This window comes from Engraulis encrasicolus, chromosome 8 (assembly GCF_034702125.1).
Source record: "Engraulis encrasicolus isolate BLACKSEA-1 chromosome 8, IST_EnEncr_1.0, whole genome shotgun sequence".
Taxonomy (NCBI): domain Eukaryota; kingdom Metazoa; phylum Chordata; class Actinopteri; order Clupeiformes; family Engraulidae; genus Engraulis; species Engraulis encrasicolus.
Window position 1 is genome coordinate 55,642,401 of NC_085864.1, and position 21,574 is coordinate 55,663,974.

At 41.6% G+C, this 21,574-nt stretch overlaps 1 protein-coding gene across 1 annotated transcript in view; it reads left to right on the forward strand.

Annotated features, from left to right (window-relative positions):
- LOC134454007 (uncharacterized) overlaps window positions 1–21,574 on the forward strand; it is a 102,235-nt gene that overhangs the window by 44,153 nt on the left and 36,508 nt on the right. Inside the window, exons 7-8 of the mRNA XM_063204748.1 lie at window positions 13,966–14,096; window positions 17,048–17,194. Coding sequence (XP_063060818.1) covers window positions 13,966–14,096; window positions 17,048–17,194 — 278 coding nt within the window. The remainder of the gene's footprint in view (window positions 1–13,965; window positions 14,097–17,047; window positions 17,195–21,574) is intronic.

The window sequence follows — 21,574 nt, forward strand, 5'->3', positions numbered from 1 at the left end:
CACACACACACACACACACACACACACACACACACACACACACACACACAACCTGCCGTCACTCAGTTCCTGTGTTTTATCCCCAATCCCCTTCTCTATATGCAGAAAAAAAAAGTGCGTCAGGGGGATGGTACAGCACTTTTTAAATACTCTGACACCGCCTTAGTGGCACATACGGCTTACTTTGATTCCCCTGGAGGTAGTAAACATGACCCAAATATTTGTGGAACTTTCCTTGGAGCTTAATGTCTCAAAGACATTGTGGGCTGTGGGGGCACGTGGGTTATGCTATGGGGGCAGTACCCTCAAGGGGGATATCATTGTAGCTTATGAATAGGTTTTCTCCTTTTAAGTTACATTTGTGAAATGCGTACCTTAAAGACTTTTACTGTACTGTCACTGTCACTTTTATTGAAGACAGTGACAGTGGCTTCCGGCCACTTTTGTTCACGCATTTCCTGCTCCTTACGCATTTTCAGAGAGACTTGCTCACGGTGTTTGGAGCTGAACGGATTTTGGTTTTATGTTGCAAGATTTATTGCTTCATTGTGTAGACATGGCCTGTGGAGGCATGACAGAGAGGGAGAAAAACATTTCAACAGTTTGCCCTTTTGTGAGTACTGAAGTAGAGACACGTCCATGGGGAATAACTGACAGCGGAGAACTTGCACGTTGGTAAGATTATACGTTCAACTGGCTAAAAGAGTGTGGCAATAATTGTACAGTTATGTGGAGATACAGACTGATAAGCTGCTCTCTCTTGTCTTCCTTTGCTTTCAATTCTTTCAGTTCTTATGAACTCTCTGTCCTTCCTCTGCACTTCTTCTTCCTACGCCAACGAAACTCTGCAGGACCCATCTGAAAAAACTCACGAGAACTGTCCTGGATGAGTACTGTCCTCAATATTCTTTTCTATCAGATAGAACAGTGATAGACCTCTGAAACGGTGGCGCTGCCGACTCAGCCTGCATCTTTGTCCCTCTGTGACACCTCTATCTCACCTGACATAACTGATTTTTCTATCTTTCCTATCCTTCACAACAACAAAGCAAGCAAAAGCACTTTGCATTCTCGTTCAAACAAACATTCTATCACTGCTCTCTCACAAACTTTTCAATGCTAAGCCTGTATACTATGCAAACAAAGTTAACACTGTAAGGGGTGGTTAATGGCATCTCGTGTTCGTGTCTATGTGTATGCTATGCTAACACAGCTAACATTGCTCTGCTATTACTGTACCGGCACACTTGTGGCTTCCTTTCTGTCATCTGTTCATAACAAGCTTTGCCTAAAACTGTCTGCTCTGCGAAATGGGGTGCAGTGTGTAATGCAGTGTGATGTAATGTAGTGGGCCTTATGTAATCAAGGATGTATGCCTGTACATGCCTACTGGGCCAGGCCCCAAAACACTGAACAATGGTATTTAACATCTGGCTAAAACCCTGAATGATGTTGGGAAGTAGCAATATCCATGGAGGGGGTTCTTGCTGTGTAGGCCAGGGGCCCATGAAGTCATAATCTGTCATAATCCCTGAATGTAACGTGTAATGACGTTGTAGGCCAATACAGTATAATGTAGTAGGCCCATTGATTGTATATTAGAACCATTGAATTGAGAAGAAGAATACAACCTTATCGATTTCTAATATACGATTAATTAGTAGGCCAAATACAGTATAATGTAGAGAGTGTAGAGACTATTGTGTCATATACTAATGTAATGTGCAATTTCACATAATGTAAACTAATCAGGATGTATTTCCTTGTAGTCACGGTGGATTTTCTCTGGAAAACATAGACCTGGCCGTGAATGTTATCACAAAGCTTATGAACCTCATCGTCTGCATTAACGACCAGATGAAACAGCATAATCGTACGTCCCACTCTGTGATTATAGTAATAGTAATCTCATGAATAACAACAAGGACAATAATAATAATAATAATAATAATAAATAATAATAACAATAATAATAATAATAATAATAATAATAATAATAATGCAATAACATTTTTCAGAGTGCTTAATAACACCTCTTTAAATTAAAAAAACTTGACGAAAATGTATAATAACAAAATCGCTTTCCTTGTCACTATGATTAATCATTGTGTCTTGAATGAATTAATCAGAAATGCCGCCAATCATGAGTTGTCACTCACATCTATATTGTTGTCGCTTTGCAGTTGAGTTCCTGAAGAAATATCCAGATGTCCAGCTGTGGGACATCCCAGAGGGAGCCACTGCTGTGAGGTAGGCTACTATATTTCCCCCAATATTGACAAAATGTGTTCAAATCAACAAATTGAGTAGAAGTAATTTGCCAGATCGTTTTTATGAGTTGTAAGCTTTTGCTGATTGACCTCCTTCAGTGTATCTTCTTTGTGCACATGGGCCCGCGACGCAGGTGGGCATGTTCACTCTTGGCTTAAAAAAAAAGACTCAACTACATCATAACAACAGTGCTATGACATTACAAGGAGTTATTAGTAGCAGGTTAAGACTTACAATGTTGATGACCATAAGGTTATAACATAGGCTCTGTGCAAAAGGGGTTAGTATCATGTGCAAATTGATCTCTTTTTTAAAGAAAGCAGTGGAAACTAAAAGAATGCAGTACATTTAAAATTTCAAACATTTTGGAGTGCGCCCATTTTAGGATTTGACTAATTGAAGCCAAACTCTGTGTTCCAGCTTCATGGATGCCTTGGCAAAGAACAAAGATGCTGTCATCATAACACGGTGCAGTCCTGACACCTGGAGTGAAAAGAACAAAAGATGGTAAGTAAAATCACGGTGATGAACTTACTACCAAATCTACACTGTAGGCTATGTATACGTGTACCTACATGTCTACTCTATAACACATTTGCTGTATCTGCATGTCTAAAACTGTGGAAAACCAAACACGGGACAGGTCAAAAGATTACAAGTGCAAAAAAAACATTTTCTGTAAAGCTAGTTCAGAATACAGAAAATTGTAAATGTCAACATAGTGTTTCCCTAAGGCCATACTGTTCCTGTCTCTTGTTCTTTTCAACGTATTGTTAATGGGCTTTTTCGCCTTTATTTTAGATAGGACAATGAAGAGCGACAGGAAGCGAATGTGGAGAGAGAGACGGAGTAGGGATGGCAAATGACCCTGGCCGGATTCGAACCCATGCAAGCTCAAATGTGGGGGGCTTAACGGGCTGCACCACAGCCCCCCTTCCTGTCTCTTGTTCAAAGCCTGTAGCCTCTTACTGCAGCAGGGGTCGCCGGCGACCCAATTCACTTGCTGGAAATGCTTAACTACATCATAACAACTTTGATATGACATTAGAGAGAGCCATAGTGCTGTGCTAAGGGGTTAAAGGGTTAGTCAGCCATTTTGCACATAAAGACCCATTTAGTACTTTTTAGGTACTATGGACAAAGAAGAGGACAGAAGTAGCAATGGTGCATTTGTGTGCAGTCCCGAATTGTGTGAAAATTCGTGGCAGGTCCTCCCAAAAGACACATTATCACCACCAACTGGCTGGATGTCTACAATTCAACAGAAGAATCTGTCTGGAAAAATAGGCCCACCAAATGCTAAAACAACTGTTAGAAAGCATATTTGTCAGGGAATTTTTGTTCAGCATATGTCTGTCCACCACTGACCACACAGTGAATGTCATGTCTTTGTAAACAAAAATTTGGTAACACTTTATTTTAGGGACACATCTATTAGCACTAATACAATTTCCCTGTATAAGTAACTTGTAAGGGATGTACAAAGCAAAATCAAATATTTGTTCGGCATGTGTTCGCAAATGTCTTGTTCATGCACAATAAGGAATTTATTACCAATGTAACCTTAGTTAGGCCTTAGCGTTTGCTTAGTACATGCCTTACAAGTTACTTAGGCATTAACATTGTATGTATTAGTGCTTATAAATGTATCCCTAAAATAAAGTGTTACCGAAAGTTTTATGCTGTTTTATAAATGATTGCATGAGTAGAGTAGAGAGTATAGTAGAGCAGTGGTTCTTTTTGTCTTACCTGTGCTGAAGACAAGCCCCAACCCAAACTTCTACATGTGTATACGCTCTAAAAATGATTTAAATTATTGATTACATTACATGATTCTTGTTTGAGACATTAATCAATATCTTAATGACTTTAAATGGGGACCAAAAGGTGTCTTTATTTGGTCTTCAGTTGATCTAAATAGAATGTTTGCAAGCAGGATTTTAGTCGCAACCTCAACACAAACAACATCACGCGCACCCCCAGGGGGTGCCCGCACCCCAGGTTAAGAACCACTGCAGTAGAGAATCAGTTATTAATCCTGAGAGAAAATGAACGTGTCCAGTAGCATACGTACATACATAAACACAGAAAAAACACACTAGATTGCATTTTCACAGAAAATGCTAGAAGCGGGCTTGCCTTTTGGGGCAGAGCTGAGCAGTTTATTTTTTATATCTATACATAAATACAAATACAAAACGAACTACTTTTGTGAAAACAAAGCTAAAAAAATGTGGGAAAAATCCATCCACCGAGTTAGAAGTTATGGGCCAAACAATTCAGTCGACTCATCTTGGATTCAGCCATCTTGAAAGTGTTGTAGCTCCCCGTTTCTGGGATATACTAAATGACATACATGCTATTTTAATATTTTAAGTTGGCTAAGGAACACTGCATATTATATAATTTGAAAATCAACATAAGAATAGAATGTTGACAGAATGTGACAGTTGAGATGGAACCCTTTATTGGCAGCACCTTTTGTGATTATCTGTATGGCAGTATTGTACTCTAAGGCAGAGGGCAGAATCACAACAGTTTTTAGTTTTTAGATCGCTTTTGTTAAAAAATTAAAACAAATTGGCACGTGTCCTTATCACAGATTGGAGTCATATTCGTGATCTTTCTAACAGTCCTTGAATGACGTTTATAGGCTAAACGGTTCAGTCACAAATGGGCCTCTTGTGGCAGATGCACTGACCTCTTCAGAGATAGCCTGGGAACTCCCATACAGCCTTTAGTTCTACACAATCGTTTCGATCTGAAAGACTTCTCACTTGTGATTAGGTCTGGTGTTAACCAGGCAACTTCAGAGAGGCACTTCAAAAATGAATAGGAACACAGAACAGCCATTGGGCCAGCCCAGCACTTTTTTACACACCTGCCATTTAAAAAGTAATGGGAGTTAGGACATGATCTTGTCACCGTTTGGAGTCATCTTCCAGAGCTCGCTAACAAAGTTTCAATTAAACTTTTAGGTCAAAGTGTTGATGTTTTATGAACGAAAAAGCTTCCTATACTCTGATCTCTAGAGTGGTGGAATGCTCGACATGAAGGTTCTGTCCATTGTTTTCTATGGGGACCCAAACTTGCACAAAATCGCCAAAAATGAAAAAAAAAAAACGACAAGGGGTATGGACACACAAAGCATTTTTTGAAATCTCCAAGCCGAGCCGGTCGTTTTAGTGTTTGAACGGTGTCTCTATCTCGAAAGGCCTAGGAGGAGAAGCGGTTTCTATTTTTACTGACCTGCACAAGAGAAGCAAGCAAGCAAGCATAAGCTGTATTTAGAGATTACTACAAGCGCTCTGCAAGCCCGCTTTATTACACACATCATTGCACATACAGTATATGGTATTAACCATACTGCCCACTGTTACATACATTCAGCCAAAGTCAGATCACACACACACACACACACACACACACACACACACACACACACACACACACACACACACACACACACACACACACACACACACACACACACACACACACACACACACACACATTCCAAACTAACTAAAAAAGGGCTTTATGTGCAAAATGGCAAACTAATCCTTTAACAACTGTATTGTGTCACACAGGATTCTTGAGTTCACCATGACCAATAATAAGTTCCTGTTGCCTGAAGACCTTTCCAGCATAACTGTTCCAACGGAATGGACAATGATAAACAAAAAGGTACGTCTGTCATACCAAGCAATCACTACAATGCTATGGTCACGTTAAGGGTGAAACCAGCATTTGTTCCTAAGATCCTAAACTCCTTTATTTATGAACCAGTGAGCTACAGGCTTATTGCGCACCACCTTTCGCCTCCCTGGAGAAGCTGCAAATTTATATGAACAGAACCTGCACCTTTAGAAGGACTGAGCAGCTGGTAGTCTCTGCTTGGACAGCGCCAGTCCCCTCGAGGGGTTGGCGAAGCAGACAATCCTGATAGCTGCCGCCCCTGTGACTCGTAAGCTAGGGCAATGACCTGAACCAGCTATCAGGATTGTCTGCTTTGCCAACCCCTCGAGGGGACTGGCGCTGGCTAAGCATTTTGATATACGCTAAAAGCTTAATAGAAGGTGAAACGTTTGTCCGCTGCCTCCCACTTTCATTGAAAACAGCTGACAAATGAACAGCTTTTAAAATCAGTTGGAAATAGTAGTGGCCAATAGTGAGCTGCTGTAATGTTCACTTCTAATTTTCCAAGCATGTTCCATTCATAGTCGTTTGAGAGGCTTGGGAGGATTTTAGCCTGGACATGCGTGCCATACACTACCAAGGGAAGTATGCTTGACTTTGAGATTTGCAGATTGTCTCCTGCGCTCTAATTTGGTGAGGAAATTGACAACTTGGTGAATTTACAGACGGGCAGCTGTCTTAAAGGCCAACTTCCGATAAAACTCAGTTTTACTCACTCCTTTCGAAGATCGGACGGTCACCCCAAGTTAAACTCACTTGCAAGGCTCTCATAGCGGTGCGTCAACTCTTCTGGCTGTGTTTCCCGGTGTTTCCCAATTTATATCAATAATGCAGAGAAACGAGCGAATCACGAAAGCCTTTCTGTGTTTCGTCACGTCGAAAGAAGGCGTTGCCCACAAAGGTTTATATCGACCCATTTATCTAAAAACATGTCGAGTAATTTTTTTCTGCTTGTTTTCAAAACAAGCAACGTCTGGTGGCCCGAAACATAGCTTAGCTTAGCTATCAGCTGGTTGCTACTCTCAGATACACACACAGCACAAAGCCTCATACATAAAGCCAGCTCACTCTGGTTGCTCCGTGCCTGCAGCTCGCCTAGGGGTCGCTGTCAAAAGAGCACAGCCCTGAATGGAGCCTGCACGCCTCCGTTGGCGCCCCTATAGTGCAGTACCACCCGGGGAAGTGGCGACTCTGTTTCCCATTACATTCTCTCCAAGAACTGGAGGACTGAGCCAATCAGAGACGCGTTTCTTCGAGAGCAGGAGGAGTGAGCCAATCAGAGACGCATTTCCACGAGAAACACGGAACACTCTCTCGTTTCTCCACAAGCCACCTTGCCAGCTTGCAAAAACGTCTTGAAACAAAGCAACCAGAACGTTTTTTAAAACAGGACCAACGCGTAACACATTCAATAACAATTGGGAACACGGCAATATTAATTAAATGACGTTGAGAGGCCATCTTTAAACACAGCAGAGAAATACCTAGAAACTGTTTATCTCACACAACTCACTTTGAATTAAAGCTATCACCCACTGAAAATGTTATATGTAATAATTTGTCATTAAGAAACTTACAATGTATGTATGTTTCTGTTGATAGATGGAAAAAATCGAAGAGACATGGATAACATACCAGGGGATCCGTGAGGAATATGTTCCTGTAACTCTGCCTAAAAATGACACGCATGGACCAAAGATGATCATTGATGGGAGCAATGTGGCAATGAGGTGAGAGCTTTTTGATCAAGGTAAAGCATTAACAACAGAGACACAAATAATGGCCGCCACAGACACTGGTCTATTGACTAATACAGTGGTTCCCAACCTTTCTCTTCAGGGACCCATATTTTTACCCTTGTAGGCCTTGAGCTATGGCCCCAAATTTTGGCCATCGTGCCATCTGGGGGGAGGAATGCTAAAAAATTTTTTGTAAGATATATCCCCCCACTACTAGAAAAAGCCTGATAGCAGTCACGGGGTGGTAGCGAAACCCCTTTTTTCGGCTCTTGAAGTGACTACCCCCCTCTATTAAATTCCATGTTTGAATTCGGATGCATGTCTAGTTCAGGCTCATTCCGTGGGGTATTGCCAATATTCTATACCATGGTGCCTGGTATTACTGGAAAGGGGACCTTTCAGGCTTTCATTTAAGATCATTGGTGAATCTGTCTGACATACACAGAGGTCACAGCACTTCATTAAATCAGACATAGCTAACATTTTCCAACAACTCTTGGCTAAACTGTCTGCTTTCGTTTATCTCAAGGACACAAAATTGGACAACCTCAATACTCTTTGGAGTCTGCTGATTCAGAAAATGTATAATATGCCCATACAATTGTTTTGTATGCGTTTGTAAGAGCGTTAAATTTGAATTGTGCAACCAGCAAAAGTCTTCAAAATAATAGCCAATAGGCCTACATGCAGGTCATCTGTTGGAAGTATTGGGCCTTTTTCCTTCCAAAGTTTCTGCTTGGCATCACTGCTTGGCATTAGGCCTTCATTTAAGATCATTACTAAATCTGTCTGACATACTCAGAGGTCACAGCACTTCATTAAACCAGAAATAATAATGATAAATGTCGCCTAAACTGTAGGCTTTCTTTAGTCCCTACGTACTGTAAACCATGGGAAAACATCAAGGACACAAACCCCAACTATTTCAATACTCAAGGCACTCTGCTAATTCAGACAATGCATGATATACCCATACAATGTATTGTGAGAGCCTTACAAAAGGCCATAATGACCATTAATATGACATAATTTAAGTCCAATTCTGTCTTATCTCTTTATAGACGTAAGGAAATGTAAGGAGACATAAGACGTAAGGAGATAAAAGAGATGAGCGGGGGCATGGGGAGGCACTGTATGTACAGTAGATGTAGAGTTAGGGGGGGGCAAGGGGGAGAAGTAGGAGTGAGGTGAGTGGGGGCAATTGAGGGGGAGCACTGTTGGGTGGGGGGCAAGGCCAGGGTAGTGGAGGAAAGTGAGTGGAGGGGAGTGTTGAGTGGGGGGAGGTGAGTGGGGGGGCACTGTGGAGTGGGGGGGGGGGTAGTGGGGGTAGGTGAGGGGGGGGGCACTGTGGAGTGGGGGGTAGTGGGGGTAGGTGAGTGGGGGGGGGGTTAAAGGAAAGTGAGGGGGGTTGGGGAGATAAGACACTGTAGGGTGGGAGAGGAGTGGGGGTGAGATACTGTAGAGCAGGTGGGGGTAAGGGTGGATAAATGTTAATGATAAAATATTTGGAATAGTTTCAGAAACGTCTACCATATTGAATTTGAGATGAACCTAGTTTCAGCAGTGTTGTGTATATGTTTAATTGAGCAATTTTTGACCACTTTCTTTAGGATATGTCACGGTGGCAAAATCGAAATTCACCTTCTATTGTTCAGCCATGCTCATATCGGACTGTGTGACAACTAGCCTAGAAATCTAGACGCCCCTAGGGGTTTGGCGTGGCCAGGCTATGTGACAACATCAGCATCTTCAAAATCACCCGTAAACAGTGGCTGAAAACAAACCAGACCTGCTCCTATTAATTAATAGTATGAACATTGTTTTACTCTGGATATATTTGGTGTTTGTGGTAAAATGTCATGTCTACTGTAATGCAGTATTGTTTTTTTATTATGGCTTCCTGCCTTAGGACTACGGATGACATTTGGCAACTATGCAAATACCAACATATTTATATTGATGTTTTTTTAACTGATGTATTGATTAGTGTGTATTGTCCTAATCAAATGAAAGAAAGAATGAATGAATGAATACATTTGTCCATTAGGCAATAGGAAATAATTGTGCTAAAAAAAAGGAACCGTACTCATCAATGAATATTATAGGCTTACGTCATTGCAAGGACCATAGGCCTAGTTATTTCAGCAGTTGACTGTCTATGTGCCATTTGACCATTGTAGGAGGACTATTCTCTGCTTCAAGGAAGCGAAATCAAACTTATTTTTTGTTTGTTTAGTCAACCTTTGGTAAAATATCTGTAAGAGAATATAACAGAGAAGTGCTGAAAAAAGTAATCTACTATGTAGTAGGCCTATATTATGGCCCCACAGTATTGAGAAAAATGCATGAAAGTCATCCATTTTGGGAAATAGCAGCCATATTGAATTTTGACACAAATTTCAGATGGCATCAAGTTTGAATTTCTTCTGCTCGCGCGCACGCACGCACGCACACACACACACACACACACACACACACCTTTTCTCTATGGCAAAAAATTAGCCTTTGAAATTATCATTTGGGGAAGGGCTACCATATTACATTTTGGGAAATATTTTTCAATTTCTTTCAATAAGCTTTTGGTCAGTAATCTGTGAAATGTCTGGCAGGACAATATGTCTATTTATTAAGCAGTGCTGTATGTGCAATTTGATCATTTACTGACAACAGTACCATTTCAAAGCGGATTTATACATTCTTATGCACATACATTCATACTGTATGTATATACACTATACATACATATATTCATTCATTTTTCTTTTTATCCAACATTTGTATGTATGTCTGTAAGGAGATATTACAGAATTGGTCAGAAAATAGGTCATTAGGGCCTTGAGGATCATTACGGTCTTTTAAAGGCTCCTGCAAATATTGTATGGGTACATTATACATTTTCTGAATCAACAGCATGCCTAGATTTTTAAAATCATTTGGTTTTGTGACCCTGATGGTTTCCCATGGTATAGGGACAACATAAATCATACAGTGAGAAATTACTGGTTTAAAGGATAACGCCAGCCAATTTCAACATCATGTAATGCTCACACTACCCTGGACTTGTCAGTACCAGAGATTTTTTTTTTCTTCAGCCTTTTCCAAGATCCTGGTCATTGTAATGGGGGCAGGTGTTACCTTTTGGGAAAATATTTGGAGTAGGCCCATGTTAAGATTTTTTTAAAATGTAAACAAAATCTGCCCCCATTAGAATAGCAGCATGCAGCATCTCCGGGTACTGACAAGTCAAGGGTAATGTGAGCAATACAACAGCATATTGAAATTGGCAGGAGTGATCATTTGAGTATTTGGGGGGGGCTTTTCAAGCCTTTATTTTTTGTTTATATGAGACAGGACAGTGAAGGAGGTGACAGGAAGCGAGTTGGGAGGGAGAGATGGGGGAGGGTCGGCAAAGGGCACGGTTCAGAATCGAACCCGGGTCAGCCGCGTAGTAGACCAGTGTCCTACCATTAGGCCACGATAGGGCCGAGAAATTATTGGTTTAATGACCTCTGTGAATGCCAGCACAAACATTGGCAGGAAAAAAGGCCTGATATTTCCAGCTAATGACCTGCTATATTGGCTACTATTTTGAAGACTATTGGTGGTTACACAAGTCAAATTTTAGGCCCTCACAAACATATACAAAATAATTGTATGGGCATTTATCATTTTCCGAGTCCACCGAGTATTGAGGTTGTGTAATTTTGTGTCCTTGGCGTTCTTTCATGCCACAGAGATAAACGAAATCAAACAGTTTAGCCAACATTTGTGAGAAAATATGACCTATGTCTGGTTTAATGAAGTGCTGTGACCTCTGTGTGTGTAAGAAACATTCAGCAATGGACTGAAATGAAAGAATGAAAGGTCCCCTTTCCAGTAATACCAAGCGCTATTGTATAGAATATTGACAATATCCCAAGCTGTCCTGGACCTTCTTTCGTGCAACTGCACTACAAAATGCTCTAGCCATCATTGTGTTTGTCTGGTAAATGGCCTCAGGTGCACAGACATGTGTAAACTGAGAGTGTGCGGAAACCAGGCAACCATAGACAGTTCAGATGAAGGGGATGACATGGAAGATGAAGAGTACTGACGACGAAATAATATAAATCTACATATTCTTTCATTAAAAATATTCCCTTTGCAACATGTTTCTTTATTGGCTTGTAACCCCTTGTATACAGTAGGGTCTCAGTCTATTTGTTTATGAAATAGCCTGTATAAAATGTTGTATATGAACATTTATCTAAATTCTGTTAATGAGATACCATATTTGAGTGGTTTAAGTAAAGTGTTACCCAATGCCCTATCATTGCAGGGCCTACCATCTAGATTGTATTTCTTCACATACACTACAACAGTGTTTCTCAAATTTTTCGTGCCATTCCCCCCTTCAGAGGAAGGGTGTCTGTCTGCGCCCCCCTCGAGCAAAATGGTTACGAAAATACAAATAAATAGGCCGTCGTGAAGTTTATTAGAGCCTGATATACACGTACAGTATGGCCTATGTTCTCTAAATATTAGTGACTTAATGGCAAAGCAGAAAAGTATTAAAAAAGAAAAACCTTCTGACTTCACGCGCCCCCCTAGGGGGGCTTCCGGCCCACTTTGAGAAACACTGCACTACAATAATTGAATACTTTAACAACTTGTGAATGTTATGTACATTCACATATGAACTACAGTATAAACAAAGTTTGTTTAAGTAAAGTGATACCGGCATTGTATTAGTCCATTCTATTGGGTCCGATTTTGAAGACATTTTTGCTGGTTGCACAAGTGACATTTAAGGGTCTCACAAACATATACTAAATGATAGCATGGGCATATTATACATTTTCTGAATCGGTAGGGTGCCCTGAGTATTGAGGTTGTTAACTTTGGTGTCCTTGGTGTTCTTTCATGCCACAGATGTAAACGAAAGTGCACAGTTTTGGCACAATGTGTGTGGAAATGGGAGCTATTTCTGGCTTAATGACGTGCTGTGGCTTCTGTGTATGTCAGACAGATTCATTAATGGGCTGAAATGAAAGCCTGAAAGGTCCCCTTTCCAGTGATAACAAGCACGATGGTATAGGATATTGGCAATACCCCCAACATAAGCCATAACTACATATACAGCCGATATTAAAAAAACAGTATTTATTATAGGGGGGTAGTAACTTCAAGAGCTGAAAAAAGTGATTTCGCTACCACCCCATGACTGCTATCAAGCTTTTTCTACTAGTGGGGGGATATACCTTGCCAAAAAACATTGCTAGCATTCCTCCCCCCAGATGGCACCGGTCGACCCCTCGGCTCATAGCCTATTGAAAGCTTTGGTGACCCAACAGCGCGAGCGCCCGCAAAAGAGGGAGTCACATGATACTCTGTATCCTGCGAAAACTCATTAGTTATCATTTAATTCCTCAAATTGTCTTCTAAATGCTTTGTTATATAATCAACAGGGGCTATATATGTATTAAAATTAAACCCCTTAAAATCAAGAGGGCTTCGCGACCCACTGTGGATCTTTGGCGACCCATAGGTTGGGTCCCGACCCATAGGTTGGGAACCACTGGACTAATATGTGTTAAACAATAGTATTGTGGCATTTGTGAAACAAATCAATGTTCTTGATTGGGAACAAAATCAGAGTATGCCTAATCGGCTACAGCATCATAAAGAGGTGTGTGTCAGAGATAAGGACCTCCGCACATCTCTTCTGACAAAGTTTGGAGCACTGCTGTGCCAACAACTGATTCCACTGTTTTCCATACAATCCCGCACACCGGCACCAATGTCCACAGATTTTGGCTACCGCAATACTCTTTTATATCTGAGTCGCCCCTTGATTATGCTCTGCTGTGATGAAATTGACTATTTTTTGTGTGTGTGTGTGTGTGTGTGTGTGTGTGTGTGTGTGTGTGTGTGTGTGTGTGTGTGTGTGTGTGCGTGTGCGTGTATCTGAGTGTGTGTATCTGAGTGTGTGAGTGTGTGGGGGGGGGGGGGGGGGGGCAGTGCAGTCGGAACTGGTATGCGGAGACCCCAACAATAGCTTAATTAAGGATCTCAAACTTTTTTCTGCATAATTTATTTCCTGTCGCAACTAGTGGCCGAACATCTTGATCCCCCAACACACCAAATTCTTTTAGTATTTTTAGTATCTGATCTCTGTTGCTAAAAATAGAAAATGCCTCTGTTTCATGGAGCCCAAGCAAACTTTGGCTCAAATATTTGACAGTTTACATGACTACCTCTTCTGTTCCACCACCAGTCATGGCCTGTACACATTCTTCTCCTGCTCTGGGATTAATCTGGCGGTTAACGACTTCCAGAAGAAGGGCCATCACAACATTGACGTCCACGTGCCAAACTGGAGGATGAACTCAAAGAACACTGTTTATGGTACATTTTTAGATGCGTCCCACGCATCTCTATAAGAGGCTTTGGTGTCCGTCCGTCCGTCCGTCCGTCCGCCGTCCGTCCGTCCGTCCGTCCGTCCGCCCTCCCGTGATGCGTTTCTGAATTGTGATTCCCTCTTGTGATTCCCCCTCTTGTGATTCCCTCTTGTGTCCACAAGGTGGCAGTCGCTCAGTTTTGGCCTGGAGCTCATGCGTGCAATGCCAGTGAGAAAAACATGGCGGCACTTCCTGTTGATTTTCACATGAAAGTTTTGCTTAATTTAAAGTCCCTAAGCGACTATAAATGTTGTGGCTTCCATATATTGATGTAAAAGTGCCCCACGAAGTAATGAAGCACAACAAAGTTACTCCACATTACCATTTGACCACTCGTTTTTCTATGCTAACAGGGTAGCTAATGTAGCATTGTAAATGATCCAGGGAGAAAGGGGGAAATGTTGTGATTTCAGTCCGCCTGAGGCAACGATTTTCGTGGGGAAGATGACCTGCATCTCGGTGGCATTGAACCACGCCCCCGTGCCTTATTTGGCTCGCTCAGCACGTGCGTCCTCAGTCCAATCGCAATGCTTTATTTTCCCCAGACGTTTAATCGCATTTAAGTGAAAGTGCCATGTATACACATCGCAAAATAACTCTTAATCCGATCTATTTAAATCGCATTTATTAAATCGGACTTAAAAACATCATGTACACGTAGCCAATGTCTCATTGATTAGTTTATGGAACTTACTGTTTGTCTGTTACGGTCCACGAAGACAATATCCACGTGAAAACGCAAACGCCTGCAAACCACTGTTTTGACAGAAAGACAGTTCACCTGTCGCCTACTCTGTTTTCTTCCCAAAGCGGCATTTAAAAGTATTCCATGAAATCCAACATCAACGTCACTTCAAATAGGTGACAGCATCATGCACACACATGAAATAACACTTCAGTGAGGGGGGGACATCACTGCTCTCATATTAAAGTGAAAAGAGAATTTCACATTTTAGTTTATTTAATGTAGGCCTATGTAAAATTGCAAATAGCCTATTCATTGAAATCTGTCCAGAAAGGGTTGTAATGTTTGCCTGTTTTTTTATGTTTGTAATTATTATTTTTTTTTAAATAAAAAATCGTGATTAAAAAAAAAAATAGCCTAACAAAAATAGAGATTTTATGTTAAAAAAAAATGTGATATGGGATGGACCGATGGCCCCCCTAGCTAAATTCGCCTTAGGTCCCCACATTGCTAAATGTAGTGTAAGGGATTATTTTGAAAAGACAGTAACATGTAATCAGCAATGCATTACAGTTTTTCAGTAAATTGCCCAACACTGTTGAAATCCTATGGTACTTTTTCAAATCCAGGCTTATACAGTACATGGTAGGCTTATTGATAAATTGCCTTGACAGGTTATGAGGAGGCCAAGGGGGCGTTTGGGCAAAAAAGGTTCAGAACGGGCATAGACGGACGCATCTGTTGTCCGCCTGTCGGACTTGTTTCCCCATATTCTGGCCATGGGTTTCACAAAGGATTTCTTTCATTGTGTACAATTGTTTATATTATTTGTTTGTTGACAGGCCATGAAGCTCTGGAGGATCTCGACCAGCAAGGTTTTGTTACTCTCACTGCCAATTATCCTGAGGATGATATGTGAGTGTGCAGCTGAATCGGTCACAATGTTCATGTCCAGTATTTTTAAAACTCACGTTCTCTGCATTAAATCCAACACTAAAATCTAGTTCCCTTTATGGCTCTTACTCTACATCTCTCTCCTAGTTTCATGTTCAGAGACAGTGACCGTGATGGATGGATCGTTTCAAATGACAAGTTCAGACAGTTCAAAGGAAGAGAAAACTACAAGGATGCGGTTGTCAGGTGACCAAAAGTCCTACTAGGGTGTGATATCAACACAGATTTCCTGAATCAATTAAATTCTGGTGCATGCTTTCTTCTAAACCTGTTTAATCTATCCTGTATTCTGCCCTATTGCAGGCGCATTCCATTCGAATTTGAAAGAAATGACTTCACGGTCGATCAATCCTCGTACGAGGTAGGTGGTACACCATACATCGATGCCATTTAGCGTCATCACTTATAGGAAGTTCAGCTACTATGTGAATAAGCTTTCGTAACACCATTTTCAGAGGATGCTCCAGGCTGCTCAGCGTGTTCAAGTGTGCTCAAGAGGACAAGAAGAATGCAGCAAAACCAAGCTCTCAACTAAGGTATCTTATAACATGTTAAGGCTGACAGATATTTGCACCAGTGTCTGTTATTGCACCTGATGTTGAACAAACTGATGTGGTACCCGAAAGTGGACTTGCTTTGTGAACCTGGACATACTGTTTTCCATAAACGAATAAGCAGGTTTATCTGCACCACACGTGGTAAAATTAACCACACTGCTTGTTAACTTATGTGTGCTGTGGTTCCTGGTGTAACTGATGTGGGAACAGGTAGTGTTCTCAAAAGCATCATTGCTGACCACTTAGCAACTAACCTGAAAAATGATTTAGTTTTCATGCAATGAACATAACTGGGACAGTGGTAGTAACTTAGAAATAGGGGGTTTGAAGGTGGGAGTGATAGTATCTCATTTTGATTTGTTTTCTAACAAAACAAAAAATGTTCAGGCTGTCCAAGAGGATGACAACCCAGATAGAACCTTCTGCTCTGAAGGCGAAACGTGGAACGGACAGTCAACGGAGGTATCTGAGGCATGTTGGAACTATATTGATTTTTTAATTATTATTATTTCTTAAACAATCCATTTAATTGGTTTTATAACAACTTGAATATTTTTCCCTTCTTGCTCAGTCCTATGAAGGTGAAGCTCAATGTCAACAAATTGTGTTTTCTGCAGGCTCGGCAGTGTGTGTTATAATGTTTTTCCTTCTTCCGTCAATTTCAACAGACTCCCCGTGTGACTTCGCTTGTGTACTCCGAAGGAACAAGTTCTTATGTTCATAACCCAGCGTTTGCCGGAGAAGTGATGGTTGACCGAGATCACAAGGGTCCACAGCAGACCGAACCACCCTCAGCTCACGACGGCCATGAGGATCAACAAGAAGAGAACCAACTGGAGCAAAACTCAGGTCTGAATGTCACAGCAACACCACCTGAACATAGTCATAATGACCAACAGGACCGCCCACATCAAAATAAATGCAAGGCCAGGAAAGGAAGAAACAAAAAAACGACATCAAATTATATCAGAGGAAAGTAGTAGAATAGAATATCTTCAATAGGTGTTCTTTAAGCTGACACTACATTTCTATGGACAACCTGAAGTGTTCTGTCTGCTCCCATTTATGCCTCTGGGTCAACTTCATCAGATATTTCTAGCAATCCCCAGTCCTGAGCACCGCACTCCCCAAAAGCACTTAGGTATATTTCTTAAGCCTAAAGCCAAGCTTACACTGTACGACCTTTGGCCACGATTTTGCCAAAATTTGTGACACACACGACTTTTTGGGGGTCGGGCTGATTTCTTGCTCAATCGGAGGTCAATCCTGAGTTTCACATCGTGGATATCGGGGTAACGACAAGCGATTTCTCCTCACGATCGCGCAATCATAGGGTTGCAAGAACATCAAAACTATTTGAAATCCTAGTCGTGCCTCGTGAGTAAATCGCAGCTAAAGCATTGCTACAACCCGATTTGACACTAGGCTACACATGCAACAAGGCCGACAGGCGGACAACAGATGCGTCCCTCTATGCCAGTTCCAACTATGCCATTTTCCCCCCCAAACGCCCCCCCCCCGGCCTCCTCTGTCAACGCCCCCCGGGGATGTACTTTTTGTTTATTGGTCATCATGGACACTACAAATATTGTGGCAGGCAGCAAGGCAGCAAAATGGCGAGACATGGCTTTAATTTTTGCAGTTTAGGGTATAATAAGCTTATCATCATTCTTGGATTTGGAAAAGAACCATAGGCTATGATTTGAAATTTCACATAGCCTAGATGAAGTGAACATTACAAATTACCAGACATTTATTAGGCCTAACAACCTTTAGCCAGTTAGCCAACCTTTGTCAGTTAGCCTGTGGCTAGGCTACTTTTCGCCAACGTTAGCATCCGGTTTAGGCCCTCTGGAAAGGCTATGCTTGCACGCATTCGCTCCGGTCCAAAATGGCAAGTCTGCCGCCCTGTGGCCACAGGAAGGAACAATTTAAAGAAAGCGTTTCAGACACAATTGAAGGCGGACGGACGGACGGACGGACGGACGGACAGACAGACCCTCTTAAGCTAGATTTATGCTTCGCTCGCATAGAATCTGCGTCCGTCCGTTTTCTGTCTATGCGAGTCCACGCCCCCCTCTCAGAGGCTCTGCGCCCGTCGTCTAGCGCCTCGAAAAAATTCTAACTATCCGTCGGACGGACGCGGAGTACGCAGACAAAAAGGCACTATGATTGGTCGTCTCGCTACTTCCTTGTTCTGTTCTTGTGGCAGCGCAATGCCAGTAGGGTAGACTGAGTACAGTTGAGTACAGGGTACAGTTGAGACAAACCAAATATCTCTGGGTAACAACGCAACTCTGATCTAATTTTTGCTGTGGACATGGGCATCGATATCCTCTTAGATCTTGGAAAATTTGAAACCAGCCCATAACACAGATCCAAAGATATTGGGAAAATGCTGTTTTCGACAGGTCAGATTTACTTCACCAGGGTCCTTCAACAATGAATATCTAATGACCAGTAGTTATCCTCTTGATATAAGTTACATGATTGCAAGCCATGAAATGTGCTCTAAAAGCAGACATATTTCCTGACATCATAACGGTTAACACCAGTTTACAGTTTAGACGCTAGCCTGTAATGCTAATTTCACTATGTAAAACCAATGTAAAGATGCTAACGGGTACAGTTGAGTACAGTATTTTGCTATCAGCCATGCTATTAGCTCCCATGGCTATTACCTCCCATTGATTAGAATGGTGTCTCAACTGTACTCTACTATGTCTCAACTGTACCCCACCGTTTTTTAGCTAGGGTACAGTTTGGACAAAAGTGCACCTTTTTTGTTTGATTAATTACATAAACATTAAACATCCCAGATATATAATTCCTTGATTATATATTTGCTAACATCCTGAAAATATGTTCTGTCCAAAACAACTTTCTTTTTAGGACCTTTTAATAGTCTAATTTCTGCGTGGAAGGGGACAAAAATAAAAGTGTACCCAACTGTACTCAGTCTACCCTAGTTTGCGAGAGCAGAGCTGTATTCTGTTAAAAACTTTATTAATGCCTTGTGTGTAAATGTGTGTAAATACACGAAGCTAAGCTAAGTAACAAACAATGCATCAGTTGAACACTCGTGGCACAATGCCTGCGGTTTTACTACCGTTCCTCCACCGAATGTAAACACACATCGGCAGAATCAACTGTCTTTACATGCTTGCATTTTCTGCTCGTGAAAACAGACTGGGTATGTCAAATAATGATACCACTGCATTGCCTTTGCAATTTGTGTGAAAATACCTAGCTAACCGGGATAGAAAGCAACATTGCTTAATAATGACCGCAGTGCTTACAATGTAGTGAAAGTAGCCTAATCGCGCAATTTCAAATGTGGCTGGCAACGAGACCTCGGACCTCGCAGAGCTCGCAGATGCATGAATACAAAATTGGTTCGTGGCCACTCCCACGCGACTTTTCACGCTCGCAGTTGCTGAAGTCTAATCTGACCTTTATAGAGATGCTGGGACGCATCTAAAAATTGATTGCTCTTGAGCGCATCCTCATCTTCTCCTCAGGTGCGCACTTCCCCTCCTTTTTTTCATCTGTAGTCCCGGGAAACATGCCTGTCGTGTCGCACAGTGGGAGCATTCCGTCGGCTGGTTTAGTGTGAGGATGTTAGTCATGAGATGTGAACTTTTATACCGTCCGATTCCTTCGTACAGTTTGAGCTTAATATCATATTGTGTAGGCTATGCCCGCCATAAGACATAGGCCTACTTAAGTCCAATCATCTTAAAGGCAACGGACTTTGGGGGGCATTCATATTGTTTGAGCAGGGACGAATGAAACACAGCGATTTCGTGGAGAGCAATACAGATCTGAAACGTAATATTCTGTCAGTACATTCAGCACGCAAGACTTGACAACCCTGGGAGATTTCGTGCCGTGACGTCACATAGTTCCAACTTTAGCCCCATGAGCCTGTTTTTGACACTGATAAGTAAAATCTTACCCGTCATGGTTTTTTGTGAAAAACGGTTTTAGTTGTTTTAATATTATGACCATACAGCAGATGAATCATTACTCTTGTACATCTGAAAATATGAAATGTCAACATTGTCAGGTTTACAGACAAAAAGAATTTTAAGTATCAACACTGTCGGGACGAATAAAAGCACCTGTTTCATTCATCCCCCTCGCCCTTTACATTAAAGCTGGATCAAAATTAAACAGGAGGATCCACTCTACATGGAACAGCAACAGAATTGTTTTGCCAATTTAGGGAGGCAAAGAAAAACTAATCAAGTTGACCCAGAGACTTTTTAATTTGGGGGAGACATAGCAATTCAAAGACTATCCATTGAAAAGTAGAGGAACCACTTACGATAATAAGGGCATTAACGCATGGCAAATGTCAGAAAACATTCTCTATGTTTGGGAGCGTATCTATGTACCCACAGCCCATTGGTCCCACAGGCCATTGGTCCCCCATCACTAAGACTTTTAACATTAATTTGTAGGCCCATGGGTCCCACAGCATCTTCCTGCTGCTCCATGTTCCCACATTTCTAATAATTTATTCATATTTAGGCCCTATCTTCCATGGCAGGGAGAGAGGCGCGTTCTCTTAGTTTACTCGAAAAGTGGGAACGTGGAGCTTTGGAACATAGGGCCTATATTTTTGAATAATGTTTTAAAATTATGGGAACGTGTATCAGCGGGAATAAGCTGTAGGACCATTGGGCTGTGGGAGCATATAGCTGACCTCGTATGTTCAGGTCCAGGAAATGCAAAAAAGCGAACAAAGCTTGTCGACTCGGCAGGGACTTTTTAATTTGGAGGAGACATATCACTTCAAAGACCATCCATTTGGAAGGAAACCACTTATGATAAGACGGGCATTAATGCATCACAGGTGTATTACATATCCTGTGTGTTCCACTGCCAGAAGCCAAAACTGTGCCCGTATACTTACTGTAGGCCAGGCCTTTTCAACTAGCCGCCCATTTAAAATGTTTTCAATTTTCTTTTGACTGATTTAAAATTGAATGTAATTCAAAGGACTTAAGGTGAATAGCTCCGTTGTAGGCCTACGTAGGCCCTATCATAACATGTATGAGTTGTTGATATTGGAATCAAGGTGCTTATTTGTGCCGTTCATCTCATCTCATAGAGAAGTCACCTTCTTCTGCGTCCCAACAATGGAGCTTTTATTGCCAAATGTGTTGGCATGTTTGACATAATCTGTGAATATCACATACTGTATTAAATATTTAGAGACAG